The 15478-nt window shown below is 33.9% G+C and overlaps 3 protein-coding genes across 3 annotated transcripts; 1 reads left to right on the top strand and 2 right to left on the bottom strand.

Annotated features, from left to right (window-relative positions):
* Nucleotides 1-858: 858 nt before the first annotated feature.
* On the bottom strand, nt 859-4707 carry LOC141691087 (uncharacterized). Its single transcript, XM_074495831.1, has 7 exons — nt 4636-4707; nt 4497-4588; nt 4128-4254; nt 3707-4030; nt 3450-3542; nt 2646-3143; nt 859-1268 (listed from the first exon to the last, which is right to left on the bottom strand). Exons 1-7 carry the CDS (start codon nt 4705-4707, stop codon nt 1170-1172), a joined length of 1305 nt encoding a protein of 434 aa, XP_074351932.1. The 3' UTR covers nt 859-1169.
* A 1078-nt stretch (nt 4708-5785) lies between these two features.
* On the bottom strand, nt 5786-9384 carry LOC141691094 (uncharacterized). The gene is made up of 4 exons (XM_074495838.1): nt 6833-9384; nt 6654-6741; nt 6421-6580; nt 5786-6333 (listed from the first exon to the last, which is right to left on the bottom strand). Exons 1-4 carry the CDS (start codon nt 9382-9384, stop codon nt 5786-5788), a joined length of 3348 nt encoding a protein of 1115 aa, XP_074351939.1.
* Nucleotides 9385-10576: 1192 nt separating this feature from the next.
* Nucleotides 10577-12598, top strand: LOC141706006 (uncharacterized). The gene is made up of 5 exons (XM_074508853.1): nt 10577-10672; nt 10762-10827; nt 11069-11155; nt 11248-11505; nt 12420-12598. The coding sequence occupies exons 1-5, from the start codon at nt 10616-10618 to the stop codon at nt 12507-12509; spliced, it is 558 nt and encodes a 185-aa protein (XP_074364954.1). The 5' UTR covers nt 10577-10615; the 3' UTR covers nt 12510-12598.
* Nucleotides 12599-15478: the final 2880 nt, after the last annotated feature.

A 15478-nucleotide genomic window follows, 5' to 3' on the forward strand; every position in this document is an offset into this window, starting at 1 on the left:
AAATGCGAGATTTGAAGGTCATGAAGCGGCCCTGGCAACAGGGGCTATAGGTAATCCTAAGCTTGGCGCAGAAAAGAACAAAAAGCGGAAAGGATTAGAAGTTGATGACAACTACCAAAATAACGCTCGGGTGGGTGTTTACTTTTCCCTCACATTCTTGTCTTTATGTGCTACATACAAGGGCTTAGCTGTATTAGTGTCACTACAAGAAAAACGGCTAAATATGACCGAAATTTTCCAGTCATATTTAATCAAATTTGACCGCTGGCGGTCGTATTTAGCTAAATACGACCGAAATGTGTCGGTCTTTTTTAGGCTGGTCAAATTTAGTGAAATCGGTCAAAATTAATTAAATTTGACCGGCCAAATATGACCGCTCAAATATGACCCACTAAATTTGACCGCCTAAAATCGACTTCAATCGGTCAGTTTTATATTTTGACCTTTGACTTCAAAATTTTCGTAAAAATTGAATTTCCCGCCTCTGGTCACAAAATACCACGGGTATCGGTCAAATTTATAAATTTGACCGACTTATCACTAGTCAATTTTATAAATTTGACTAGGTTATTTTTTGGTCAAAATTGTAAATATGACTCCGTTTGTGTTAGTCGAATTTATAAAAATGACTGATTTTGATCAAATTTAAAGAGCAAATGTGACTAATATTAGTCAGATATAATTATTGTATGAGATATTGGTATGTTAAATGTGACGAAAAGCGGACAGATTTAACATACAATTATTTAAAAAAAAACCGGCCCTGTGAACCAGTATATCCATAACCTGTATATCCCATCCACAATCTCCAAAAATAAACAAAAACTCAAACAATATAAAGATAAGTTTAAATTGTGCCATCCGAATAACTTCCTTAAAACATCCAAAAGGTTATACATGCCAATATATTGTCAAATGTTTGACATCTAATAGCTCAACAAGTTAAGCTAGGCTGGGAGATTGATTGTTCAATCCCAAAAAGTTAACCCAAAAGGAGACATATCACATAAGTTTTTGTCCCAAAAAGTTAGCTACCAAGGAGAAATTAGTTGTTATATCCCAAAATAATTATCTAACAGATGATATTAGTAGATATTTGAAGTTCATTCGACGGCAAAGTCAACCTACTTGTACTAGTTAGAGTACTAGTTAGAGCTGGGAGTGTTACGCTAATGGAGGGAGTAATTCTCAGCATCTTGATCTTCATCATCTTCATCGTTGTCTTGGAAGTGGTTGTCATACAAAGGAGCCTTTTCAATTCTAGTACCCTGCAATACATGGTATACATTATATAAGAACACAACATAAAAGAAATTAGCTTACATTATCACAAAATTTGTATACTGCCAACAAAGGTGTCTTTACTCAGCTGAGGATTTAGAAAAACTTAGTAATATTATTAACACAGGCTATATTATCACCTGCAATAACTTTCAAAAGTCTGTAATAGAAACTTAGTTATAGGTAGTGGTTCATGGACCAAATAAATTTATATTTGTTATTTTTATGCTTCCTACTAACTAAGTGATATTACTTTTAAACCACGTAACAAAAACATGCACAAGGTGTGGTTGATTATTATCTTACAAATTCAGGCACCATTACAATTATAAAACATACATTCCAGGTGTGTCACACATAAATTCCAGCATACACAAGTTTAGAGACACAGGTAAAAAAGCTATAATTTCCAAACTGTGAAACCCTTCCATCAGCCCAGAATTATAACGATAATCCTGAATAATTGTACACGAGTACCAGAAATTTCAGGCATCACAAATCAATGTCATCATATTCTTATTTCCAAAACCTTATCTCTTCACATATAATTATTGTTTAAATCTAAGCTTTTAAAAATGGCTGCCTATACATTTCATAGGCATTGTGTTTGTGTTACCATTCAACTCATCTGTCATTCCCTACTGTCTGAACCACTCTTGAAGAAAAGGCCAAGTTGAGCTATTTGACAAGAAGCTCCTGCTTTAATGCAATCAAATAATTATGTAGACTACAGTTATTTTAGGACAATTTTTATCTACAAACATACTTGAAATTCAAAACACCCCTGCCTAAACTTGTAAAAAATTAATACACTACTATTTTTTTGTCAATTTTCTCCAACCGACCTTTAGATTTTCTTGTTGTTGTGAAGCCAAATATTGTAGCTAAAATTTGGTTCACTTCCTCAATAATTTAACTCAAACTATCCCCTTTGTTAGAAATAATATCTTCTTGCATAAAACCTAAGTGGGAACTAGCTAGCACTTGTAAATTCATGGAAATTTCCTTCCCTTTATATGGTTTTGCATATTCTGGTCTCTTTTTCTTTTTTTACCAACTTTATTCAAATAATTTAACCACAGTTGACTTTATAACTTTATTGACTATTTATAGAAAAATATGAATAGATTCACTTCACTTGCTTTTCAAGGAAGCAATTTCCTTACTATATGTACTTTATTGTTATAAAATGTTCATAGTACACAGGCACTTTTGGCTCCATATTTGTTTTTGAATAATAGTTTTGAAGAAAATATAATATAACTATAGAATCAAATTTATCTCTATAGTTTAGGTAATGTGTATTACTGTAACTGAAATAAAGATGTCGTAGAAAATTATATGAACTAAGATAAGAAAGGTACCTCCAAAATGACTTTTTTGTTCAATGCCATGGCATCAACAACAAAGGCCGTCCCAAGCCGCATATATTCAGTCCATAACTCCTGCTGCTTCGGGTCATCTCGGTTCGGGAATGCTGCAGTGGCCAAGCTTTGCATTCGATCATTTAGTAATGCACGTGGCACCTCCGTCATCTCCAGGGAATGAACCATTAGGTGTATCTCACCAGAAACCCTGACTATCAAATCCAGATTATCATCAGAAATTGGCTGGGAAGAGGAACGAGAATTCTGTGTACTTTGGAAGCTAGTCAGTTCCGCTGCCTTGTAGCCTCCTATAATTTCAGCTACCGGATGTCGAGGATGAAGGACAGATATTCCCTTTTTCGGGGGCCTCGCTAGGATTGTTAGGCTCAATTCATTTTTCCGATGTATCTTCTTCAAACTAGCTGGTGATGGAGGTGGATCCAAAGTCATCTCTTCCGGTATGGATTGTGAAGCCCGCACCCTTTCCATATCTTCCTGCAACATGTAAAAGACATAAGTCCAAATTTACACAATCAAGCTGAAAATTGTTAAGTAACAAGAACAAAGAATTTAAACTAACTATAATTATATATATACTGCACGGCATTTACTTTTTAATCATGTTTGATGATTTGAATTTGAGAGTGCAGAACAATAACAATAAACCTATGAATAGATATGTTGCACAAAATTCTCTTTTAATTTTTACAGGGACGTTATTGATATCAAAACATTCTCCAAAATGAATGTAAATGTATGATCATATAAATGTAATGCTACTTGAATTATGTGTATGTATACCTTCAACTTTATAGTAGCCGGATTATCAAAGTGGTATACGTGGTCCATAAACTCCATATCAGAAATAGGTGCTTGTTTTTCCTCTTCAAGCCTCTGTAATTAAAAACATCAATTTACTTACAAATGGTTTACTTACAAATCATTTTATAAATTAGACATCTTATAATGTCTAATGAGCGTAAAGATTAAGGTACTTGAATCTGAGTAATCAAAATAAAGAACTAGACAAAAATTATTACTCACTAAAATTCGTATACCTCACGTCTCTCGTCAAAAGGCATTGCCCCGCTATAATGTTGATGTTCCAGCTGTGCTCGAGCGTTCTTGGATTTGATAGACCTCTTCTTAAACAGGTCAGAATCCCAGTACTCATTGAGGCTGTCCCAAGTCCGCGGGCTGAAGTAATGTGGTCTGAAAGAACGTCGAGTAGCCGTGGTCGATCCTCCATTTCTCGCGTCATTAGCATCCCGCTCTGCCCTGGTCTTCTCCTGATAGGGAAGGCTCTTCCAATTTTTCTTCAAATACTCTTTTACCGCTCTATCCCCCTCTTCTTCAACTCCTTCTGGATAAGCATAGTACTTCTACCAAACGAGATACACGTACAAGTATAAAATTAAAAAGGTAAACAACTGCGTATAATTAATATGAAAAAATAAAAGGCATGAAAATTAAAAATACCTTAAATTCCTTAATACAACGGTCATAGAAGGCTTCACGTTCTGCTCCCTTTGATTGATGTGTATATTCATCCCAATTTACTTTAATTATGTAGCTCAAGGTCTTTTTTTTCTTAGCCTCCTTGATACTACAATTATTAGTTACAGTCAGATTTTTTTATAGTATATATAACATACTAGGATAAAATAGTCTTATGCTATTAGACATGTAATTTATACACTAGTATGCATCATAAGGAACAGATTAATCTTAATAATCAAGCAGGTAAAGGTATAAGTTTGTGCACATTCAATTGTATACACACAGTACTACACTTGTATCAAACCCGTATATATGTATAAGCAATATGTAGTAGGAAATAGAAATTACTTTCTTCCTTCGATAAAATGGACAATCTGCCTATCCGCATCTGTGGCGGGTCTCTTATTGTAGTCACCAACACAGCAGCTACGTTTAGCTCTCTGGAATGTTATATGCGGTACAATACGACTTTCCTGTCCTTCATCACCATTCTCCTCATCATTGCCATCATTATCGCCACCTTCCTCCCTATCTCCTTCATTTTCCGTTCCACTGCCATTCCCTCTACCAGTACCCCTTCCCTTTCCACCCCTTCCCTGTCCACCTCTTCCCTGTCCACCTCCCCCTCTTCCGCGTCCACCTCTTCCCCGTCCACCTCTTCCCCCTCTACTACCACCATTCCAGCTGCTACTAGACCCCAACGCCATAAGAATCACAAACAGAATCAACAAAAAACTACACCTACCAACCTGGATATATTAAAAAAAAACAACAAATATCAAAACTAATTTATAGAACATGTTAAGATAAAAAAAATTAGACACAAATACATAAATTCAATCTTAAGCTCAAATTAAGAAAAGAGACAGAGTACTGCTTAGTATCTACATAACAGCTGATAAAAAAGACTAAATTTTAGTTTGTTTATAACCAAACATAATAAGATAACACAAACATTAACAGAAAATACAGATTTAAGGGTGGAAAATAGAGATTCAAACTTTAAACCCACACATACAAAAGTGATGAAAATATCAAAGAAACACAATTAAATCATCAATAGAACAAAATAATTATCCAAAAAGGAGAATAGACAACCGTAATCAAATGTTAATCACCAAAATACCCAAAATATACAAAACCCTAAATGGATAATAGTTTCTCAAAACATTACCACCGTGATTGCTAAGTTTCGCTTCATTTGAATGAGCTTTTTGGCTTCGTTGGCTAAGTTTTTGGAGAATTTGAAGTCTGAGAGATAAAACCCTAGTATTTCTGTGCGGCGCTGTTTAGGGAGATAATGGATGGTGAAGTCAACAAAATGTTATAAAAAAAATTTATATACAGGCTTAATATGACCGCGTCGAGTGAATTTTTCCCGTGTCATTTAATTTTGACCGAACCCGGTCATATAATTTGAGGCTTCAGTTTAACTTCCAGTAGCTACTGCCCAATTTTTCCTGTTTCCAAAATAATACAATTTAAACATTACAAAGTTCTAAATATGAATAAAAATCATGAAATATAGTAAATTTAATTAAAATAAGTAAATATCAAATTTACGGAATGTATTAAAATTCATGAAAAATGTCCTACTAATATCCGCATTGGTACAAATTAACTAGAAAACAATTGAACTATGTCAAATCATCGTTATCACTTCCATCATCAATGTTCATGTCTTCATTTTGATTTTCTTTATTTCTCGCATTTTGTTCTTCTTCATAGTCATCCACGAAATGATTATTTTCAAACATTGTCAAGTCAATAAAGAAATTTATCGGATCATCAACGACCACTCTTTCCACATGTGAAGATGAAGCATTTGATTCTTCATTTTGAAAAGCATCATCATTGAATATATTTTCTTCTCTAGATGTCACGCTTTCATCGACTTGCCGGCTCTTTGTTGTTAGGATAGTATACCATGATGACTTTGGATTTGCAATATTTGGGGCATAATATACTTGATGAGCTTGGCTAGCCAACACAAACACATCTTCGGCATTTAGCTTCGATTTAACATCTACGGTTGTCATCCGATTTCTATCAATTTTGACATGTCTTGTATGATCAAACCAATGACATTTGAAGACGACAATTTCATGCCCATTGCGATATCGAAGCTTTAGAACTTCTTGTAGTCTCCCGTAATTATTTCCATGACTTTCTTTGTAAGAAGTCCCTACAATTTAAAATGTGTCAAAATTGGATTTATACATAATGAAGACCAAATTCAACCTAAATTTTATGATTATATAAAATTTCTCACCAATTACAACTACACCGGAATTTGATGATGTGAGCTCATTAGAATTTGCACAAGCAAATTTATAACCATTGCACTTGCATGTTTTATAAGATTCAACTTTATAAATAGGACCTCTTATTAAATCTATAAATTTGTCCTTGAGCTCTCCATCATCTTGTACCTAAAATATTGTACATAACAAAAATTACACAAGTACATAAAAATATACACACATTTATATATTTAAAATTTACCCTTCTTTCGAGCCAGTCCAAAAAATTATCTTTTTGAAATTGATCTTTTTCGGCATCATTGTAGTGCGGGTATTGTTTTTGCACCAACCTATGAAATCCACTAAACATTAAATTAGATTAGTAAATTGAATAAGAAAGTTATCATGATTGTATAAAGATGGTCAAAATAAATATCTTACCGCAAATATTTTCCAACCTCGGGTGAGTTGATAAGAACATAGTACGTTACAAGTCTATGTTCATCATCACTCAAGATTCTATCTCTATTCCGTAGACCGGGTAGCGTTGGATATGTGTAAACTTCCAACAAATTGGGATCATGAGATTGTCGGGGTGCCTCATTTCGACGAAGTCGATTATGCATGGTTGCAATTTTAGAATCAAAGTATAATGAGCAAAAGTGTACACCCTCCTCCTCAATATATCGTTCGGCTATTGAACCCTCGACTCGAGCTTTGTTTCTAACTTTCAACTTCAAAATGTGCAAATATCTTTCAACAAAATACATCCATCGAAAATTACACGGGCCACCCAATTTACACTCTGTAGCCAAATGTAGTGGCAAATGCTCCATCGGATCAAAAAAACTTGGAGTGTACATGACATCAAGTTTTGACATGATTCTCGCTATGTCCTTCTCCATTTTTTCCAAATCACCGTACTTTAGAGTAGAAGAACATAAATCTTGGAAGAAGTTAGATAACTCAATAAGAACATCCGCTACATGCCTAGGTAGTAAGTCACGACAAATCATAGGCAACAATTTTTGCATAAAAATATGACAATCATGCGACTTCATTCCGTGAATAGATTTTGTTTCAAAATTAACACACCTGGATATATTAGAGGCGTACCCATCAGGAAGCTGAAGTGTGTAAATCCATCTAAACAACTTAAGAAGTTGATCCCTGGAAAGCACATATGGGGCATTTGGCATTGTACCATCATCTTGAATCCACAATTCACGATGCACACCTAGTTCTTTACAATCTTCTCTTGCTTTTCTATTGTCTTTCGTTTTCTTAGTGTCACCAATCATTGTAAAAAATATGTTCTCAAAAACATTTTTTTCGGTATGCATGACATCAATGTTGTGACGAAGAGTGAGTGTCTCCCAATATGGAAGCTCAAAAAATGGAGAAAAGTGAGTCCAATTATGTGTCATACCATAGTCCCTCGGTTTTCTCCAAGATGTCTTTCCTGAAGGAGGAAACTGCATATCCTCACAAAGACTCCTTACTAGTGATCCTGGATAACGATATGTAACTGAATGTGCTTCAGTTCTTCCAAACTTTGTAAACCTTCTCAACGGGTCATCCGGTTCTAAGAAATATCGAGCAGTTCCATAAAAACTAGGCTTACCACCATGCTTTAGTTGATTGGCTTTTACTTGTCCCATACAAATATGACATGCCAACTTCCCCTTTGTGGACCACCCACTAAGCATTCCAAGTGCAGGAAAGTCACTGATTGTCCACATTAATGCCGCCTTCATCATAAAATTTGTACAAGAAAACCTATCATAAGTTTCTGCTCCGGTGCGCCATAATATTTTCAATTCATCAATCAATGGTCGGAGGTAAACATGAAGATCTTTTGTTGGATCATTCGGCCCAGGAATCAGAAGAGGCATAAACATGTAGGGAGCTTTCGTGCACATAGATGGAGGAAGGTTGTAAACTACTACAACCACAGGCCAAACAGTATATTCCCTAGCGTGTGAATCACGGAAAGGGTCAAATCCATCACTAGAGAGGCCAAGTCTGACATTCCGAATCTCTTTTGAAAAGTTTGGAAATCTACGATCAAATTGTTTCCACTCATCTCCATCCGCCGGATGACATAATTGACCATCAACTTTGACCCTATTGTGGTGCCACCTCATATCTTCTGCAGTCTTCTTATTCATGAATAAACGCTGCAACCTTTGGGTAAGAGGAAAGTATCGCAAGATCTTTCGTGGGATTTTATTTTTCTTTGGATCCTTTTGCTCCTTGTATCGACTTGTAGTGCATATATCACAATGTGTCTTGTTTCTATTTTCTTTGTAAAACAACATGCAATCATTCTCGCAAGCATCAATTTTTTCATATTCCATATGCAATCCTCTTATCATCTTTCGCACGTCATAGTAGTTCCGAGGCAATTTATGATCAACGGGCAATACCGATCCAATAAGGTGAATCAACTCATCAAAGCCACTATTAGTACAATTATGCTTGTGTTTCCAATGAAGTAGCTTGTTAACAAATGACAATTTTGTGAAATTCGGATTGTTTGGATATATTGGCTCAGAAGCATTCTCCACCATCTCGTAAAATTCTTTTGCTTTTGCATTTGGTTCTTCCACAAAATTCTCAAAATGTCGATTTGCATCTGCAAAATCTCTTAGCATATCACGAGCATCATACATATCCTCATCATTATAATGAATATTATGAGAACTTGTATTGGTATCACCTCGAGGCATATCCCTTTCCCCATGCAAATCCCATCTAGTATACCATTCCATAATACCATTAAGGTATAAATCAACTTTCACCGCACTAGGATCCTTGAAGTACTTATTTACACAATCGTTACATGGACATCTTATTAGCCCTCCATCTCTAGGATCAAGATGATCACATGCAAATTTAATAAAATCATCCACGCCATTTTTGTACTCTTCTGTTAAATACTTCAAATCGTTGTACCGATTATGACCAACCCAACTACGATCAGATGTCATCTACAAATTATACATACGTGATGTGAGTTAAATGCAAATTAACATAAATATAAATAGATCATAAATAATCAATTTATATTAAACAAATCGATAAATTGGCTACCATTATAATTTACATTAATACTCACCATAAAAGTTCAATTAACTATAATCATGGTTCACAGCTAATAATAACACTAATTTCATCAATAAATTAGGAATCCCCAAAAATACATACACATGTGTACAACCAAATAATAGCTCCATACTATGTTAAGAAACTAAAATTAATTAAATGCAAAAGTTAAGGAATGAAACTTACTTGATGATTAATTAGATCTCATGAAAAATGAGGACAAAGGGTGGAGTTATGGTGTACAAAGGGTGGAGTTATGGTGGAAGAAGAAGGCAAAATGAGAGGAGAAAGTTTAGTAAAGAAAGGAAAGTTTAGAAAAGAAGCAGAAGGTATCAGATCTAAAACGGGTAAATTTGACCGAGGGCGGTCATAATTATAAATATGACCGCAGTCGGTCATATTTATAAATACGACCAAAGCAACGGTAAGGCAGTCAAATTTAATAAATTATTAAAATTTGTCTAAAAAATAGTTAATAACAAAATTGACCGATGACAGTCAAACTTAGTTATGACCGACTTCAGTCAAATTTGGTTCCTGATAATTTCTCTTAGTTTTGGCGGGAATTTTGGCGCCATTTTTTTTATGGCCAAGCATAAATATGACCGACCTCGGTCATATTTGTTCCGCTCAATTTTGGCCGCCATGGCGGGAAATTTCCCTCCAATTTTTGGCAATGTTAAAAACTAAATATGACCGATTAAATGTGACCGATAATAAAATTGACTTTCATCGGTCATATTTAATTCTTGACCAGGTTTAGAATGCTGGTTGACATTAAATTTGACCGCCGGCAGTCAAATTTAAGTATGACCAATTATATATGTAAGTTGACCATAAATATGACCAGCGTCGGTCAAATTTAGCCGCAGTCATATTTATCCGGTCAAATTTACCCTTGTTTTCTTGTAGTGTGTTATTTGGAAAATCATAGATATATTATTTCATTTGCTTAATAATTTATAGGCTAGAATAAATTATTTTATAAATTGTTTCAATTTGGTAGGTAAATGATGAAGACGATCAAAATTAATCTATTAATTTAACGAGATTATTCATTTATAGGCTACCCATAAACTAAAACGCCTATTTTATCTTAAATGAATTTATCAGGTTATGAGAAGAGGTGCCCCCACATCAGAAGCTTTTGAATTTCACACTCATCCGGGAAGGGTATTATTTGTTTACGATTCAATTTGTTTTGATAATAATAAATTCTTAATGTTTAGATTATTGTTTGACTAACTTGTATGTTGTTGCAGAAGAGCAGCTATAGTATCAACGACAAGTTGATGGAATTGCATGAGCTAGTTCCGGGCAGCCAAAAGGTCCGGTCTTTGGAAATAGTTTCGGTGTTACTAATTAGTAGTTAATATAGATAAATAAATTAGTATTAAGAATGGAAGAAGGTGGTTTTACAAGAAAAAATTGATATATATTATACAGGTAAAGAAATAATCAGATTATTTATTTGATTTGAGTGAAATTCTAGTAAAATTGTGTTCCCACCAACAAGATTATGTATAGACATGAAAGAAATGTTATAACACATTCTCTAGTTTTAAGCAGGCAGATATGGCCACAACGCTGGGGGAGACAGTGCAGTATCTGGCACAGGTGAGGATCAGAGAGCATTTACTACAAGAGGAAATCAAGGTAAACGTACTGTATATATATCAATGTGTATATATCTTCACGGAAACACAGTGCACAGTACTTATAATTTAACGCGCCATTCTCAATGCCAGCAACTGAGAGAAGCCATGGGTAGCATATTGATGCATTCGAGTGTCCATGGAATCCCATTAAACATGGGAGTGAACACAGAGTTTGGGGGGTTGGAATCACCCTGGGCACACCCTCCAGTGAGAATGTTCAACTCGTCGATATCGACGATGAACAAGCCATCATTGTTGCAACAGAACTCAAATGCTTCAGCATCGAGTTCGTTTCAGCCTCCACAAGTTCCTGCACCTACTCGGTGGCAAAGTACTCTTCAGGATAAGGTACACACCTTCTTACAGCCTAGCTCTAGGCAATTATATCTCCTCTCTTTTTCACAAAACATAGACTCTTCACACTTAACTTTATCAAAGCTATATGTGTATGAGAACGTATATACCTAATGTGACAGGTTCTTCATCATAACGAGTTGTTTGTGCTTAATGAAGTGGTGATGAAAGATGTTTATACTCTAGAGAGAGTCTTTAGTATCCGAGATACAAAACTTCCTGATAAAAATCAGCAGCAGGCTATAATTAGTTAGTTTCTTTTCTTCTTCTTTTTCTGTGTCAATGTCGATTTGGTTATATATATAGGTCTGTATATTATTTTGGAACAAGTGATACCTGAATAAACACAAAAATTACAACTACAAATTAACTGAAGAGATGTAACTCAATCTCAGAGCTATATTGGCAAAGACCAAACATTATGGCTCCACTCATAAAAACCTTAGTTAGATTGATCTATTTGTGAAACGGCCGTTTCATGATATACAAGGGCATATGTAGTCTAAAATAATTGTTTAGTGGGGATGTTCTTCACCAACTTGAATGCCTTCGATATATAAGAAATATATATTCTGGATTTAATCATAAATTTTTATAAACATGATTATAAGCATTTAGATCTTCTGTAGTCAAATACTTTGCATTGGTAAGGTGTACAATGTGCATGTAGCAGAGTGATGTTGTTCTTGTACCAGTTATACTTGATATAACCCTTTATACTTGATAAATTATTTTTGAAATCTTTTTCCCGAATAATAGCAATTAAATTATATGCACGGGCTGCTAATCTTGATGTAATTAATTCAATAAACCGTGTTCTAAATTTAGTATCCACAGTAATTAGTTACTTTATAACGGTTTTAAGTGTCGGTATTTCAGTTTAATTTATGTATATTTATTGTTTGCAGGAAATCCAAGAACGAATCAAGAATTTACAGACATGGAATATTTTGAGCATGGAGTCTGGGAGCAATGATGATGCTCAACGCAAAAAATGATGACCATGCATAGTGATCCTATATTAATGTTGTCGTTGTCCGCCCATATTTTGGGATGAATGTGCTTCAATTTTTTCGTTATCTATTATCGTCAATTAGTGAACTTAGCTTTTCTATATTATTTCAGTACAGAATAAACATAAAGATGTTGTTATGTCAATATTATTAAAGTATTTATTATAGTAAGACATAAAATGGTTCTTTGTTTATCTGGTCCTGCATGTATATGATTTGTTCATAGCATCAGAGAACAATTCTAATATTCAGAAGTTAAAGGGTCTCTTTAGTGCTGAGTTTAAATAAACGATTTGGGCACGGCTCGGAAAATTCTGGGAATGGAGATTTATATGGATATAAGCAAAATGAAACTCTTCTTGTCACGGAACGGATACATTTAGAGGATTTTTTCAAGGTTTGGCATATCTACAGTAAACCCATAGATATTCCTAGTGCTACAAATGTACAACTATTTATTTCTTAGCACCTAAGTCTGTTGTGCTGAGGAGAAGGAGTACATGTCCAGAGTTTTGTAGTAGGAAGCTTGATATATCTAATTTACTAAGGAATGTATATTTTTAATTTATAATAGCCTAAAGTATGAGGATGGTAACCACTATTCAATAAACACACACAAACTTATATAAAAAAATTGAAATGAATTTGAGCATACAATAGGTATATTTTAGTGGAAATGGTATAAATTGAATTAGTATTTTTTAGTTTTTTAACTTAATTATGAACTACTACTACAAACATCCTTATCTGCGATTTCTTTTTAAAAATATTGTAGGATTAATGTTACCCTTAATGATTGTACGAAAACGGATGAAAATGCACCAAAAATATTTTATGGCGGTAGAAGATCTATTACTAGTTATGCTTTCACTCTAGGCGATTCCATTGTCAGTTGGAAAGCTACTCTGCAACCCAATGTGACTTTGTCTACTACAGAAGCACAGTACACGGCATTAACAGAACCCGCAAAAGAAGGAATTCGGTTGAAAGATTTGGTCAGTGATTGGGGTCTACATCATGATCAGGTTACGGTATATTGTGATAGTCTTAGAGCAATCTTTTTATCAGAGGACCAAGTCCATAATGAGCAGACTAAGCACATAGACATAAGATATCATTTTCTAAGAAGTGAGAAGGGAATCAAGACGATTAAAGTGGGTACTGTTGATAATATAAATTATATTTTCACCAAGCTGGTTTCACATAGCAAGTTTCAACATTTTTTGAAATTGCTAAATGTTCGGAGTTGTTGATTTCCCATTTAGGGCAAAATCCGAAAAATGAATTTTTTTATAATACATCTGGAATTATTATAGTACATCTCGTATATTTTGTTTTTAGCGAGAGAATTCAAGTAAAGGTGGAGATTTTTTAGAATATATCTTGAATTGGTAATCCCAAATACAGAGATTTCGAGGGTCTAACTAGGACATATAAACAGTATTATATAAAATATATTGGCCATAACCTAAACGTATGCTATAATTTGTATCCTCAAGAACAATAAAACTTTTATCGTCTGCCTATTTGTGTTCTTTCTTTAGGTTTAATCTTTTTTGCTTCCATTATAGCGCCAAGTCTGAGTACTAAATTTTTAGATAATTCACAAATTTGGCCTATTTAAGAAGCCATTTCAGGAAACACGTTGATTAGAGTGATTTATCTTTCCCCATATTAACCGTAAACAGTTGACAAATTTTTTTTTGGACCCTTGTTTCCGAATAATTGCAAGTTATGTACATGGACCGATAATCTTGATGGAATACATTCACTAAACCATGTAGTAAATTTAGTAGCCACATTAATTAGTTACTTCATAACAGTTTTAAATATCAGTATTTCAGTTTGATTTTGTATATTTATTATTTGCAAGCAAATCATGGAACCAATAAAGAATTTACGGACATGGAACATTTTAATATGAGATTAGGGACCGAGGATGACGTTCAACGTAAAAATGATGACCGTGCATGGTGATGTTATATTAATGTTGACGTTGTTTGCCCAGATTTGGGGATGAGTATGCTTCTATATTTTTGTTCTTTATTACCGTCATTTGGTGAACTTGGCTTTTATATTATTTCAATAGAGAAGAAACAAAAGCCTGTTATTATGTCAATAAACAGTTTACTCAACCTTATGTTTCTTCTTAAGCACTTTGTGGAATGCAAAGAACGACGATATTATAAATAAATAGTCATAAAATGACAATGGTTGTTATTTTTATGCACTTAATATAACATTTCCAAAATTTAAAATCATTACCAAACTACTTGTTAATCAATGGTTTATAAAAACAATACTAACTAAAATGAACAATGATAATCGAATAAATAGGTTGTGTCAGGGTTTTGCATTTAACCCCAAAACGGGCACCCCTAAACTCTCGTATGCATGCTTTGCGCTATATTTTACATATTCTAAAATCATTGTGTTTTTCTTGCCCAATGGTTGTACCATTTTTTTATTATTTTTGTACTATTGTGGAAGAGTTGCTTACAAATTATATGTCATCAATCAAGGGTTTTTTCAACTCAAAAATATATGTCATATACAATGCCTCATTCCAAAATAAATATTTTAAAGAGTATTCACTTAAGTCAAAATATTATATACAAAGTTGCAATATCTTTCAAGGTCAATGAAAAACTGATCAGATCTAAAATAAAAGAATGAAATCCTTGCACTAATACGACAAACAAAACATTTTTCCCATCGACGAAAAAATTAATTCAAAATTTATAAGTAATCACTAAAATTCTTTTAACAACAATGCTATTTAATTTAGCTGGTGAACACAAATTACTAGGAAACATGATTATTTAAATTGTATCAGTATTAGTACAAGATTTAATTGTTAGTTAACATTGGTACCATAATTTTAACCCAAAATAAAAAGTTCACGCAATTAATGGAAGTCGACAACCACATTCGGCTGCCTTTCCACATCTAAA

The sequence above is a fragment of the Apium graveolens genome, chromosome 2 (genome assembly GCF_009905375.1).
Source record: "Apium graveolens cultivar Ventura chromosome 2, ASM990537v1, whole genome shotgun sequence".
Lineage (NCBI taxonomy): Eukaryota > Viridiplantae > Streptophyta > Magnoliopsida > Apiales > Apiaceae > Apium > Apium graveolens.

Bases quoted from the DNA above. Each gene is read 5' to 3' on its own strand.
- LOC141706006 (XM_074508853.1), top strand. From the start codon at position 10,616: ATGAGAAGAGGTGCCCCCACATCAGAAGCTTTTGAATTTCACACTCAT. The intron at 10,828-11,068 runs GTCCGGTCTTTG...AGTTTTAAGCAG, and splicing joins TAGTTCCGGGCAGCCAAAAG to GCAGATATGGCCACAACGCT. The intron at 11,506-12,419 runs GTACACACCTTC...TATTGTTTGCAG, and splicing joins AAAGTACTCTTCAGGATAAG to GAAATCCAAGAACGAATCAA.
- LOC141691094 (XM_074495838.1), bottom strand. From the start codon at position 9,384: ATGACATCTGATCGTAGTTGGGTTGGTCATAATCGGTACAACGATTTG. The intron at 6,581-6,653 runs GTAAATTTTAAA...ACAATATTTTAG, and splicing joins TGGACTGGCTCGAAAGAAGG to GTACAAGATGATGGAGAGCT. The intron at 6,334-6,420 runs GTGAGAAATTTT...TTTAAATTGTAG, and splicing joins TTCCGGTGTAGTTGTAATTG to GGACTTCTTACAAAGAAAGT.
- LOC141691087 (XM_074495831.1), bottom strand. From the start codon at position 4,707: ATGGCAGTGGAACGGAAAATGAAGGAGATAGGGAGGAAGGTGGCGATA. The intron at 4,031-4,127 runs GTATTTTTAATT...CTCGTTTGGTAG, and splicing joins GTTGTATTAAGGAATTTAAG to AAGTACTATGCTTATCCAGA. The intron at 3,144-3,449 runs GTATACATACAC...TACATGTTGCAG, and splicing joins CGGCTACTATAAAGTTGAAG to GAAGATATGGAAAGGGTGCG.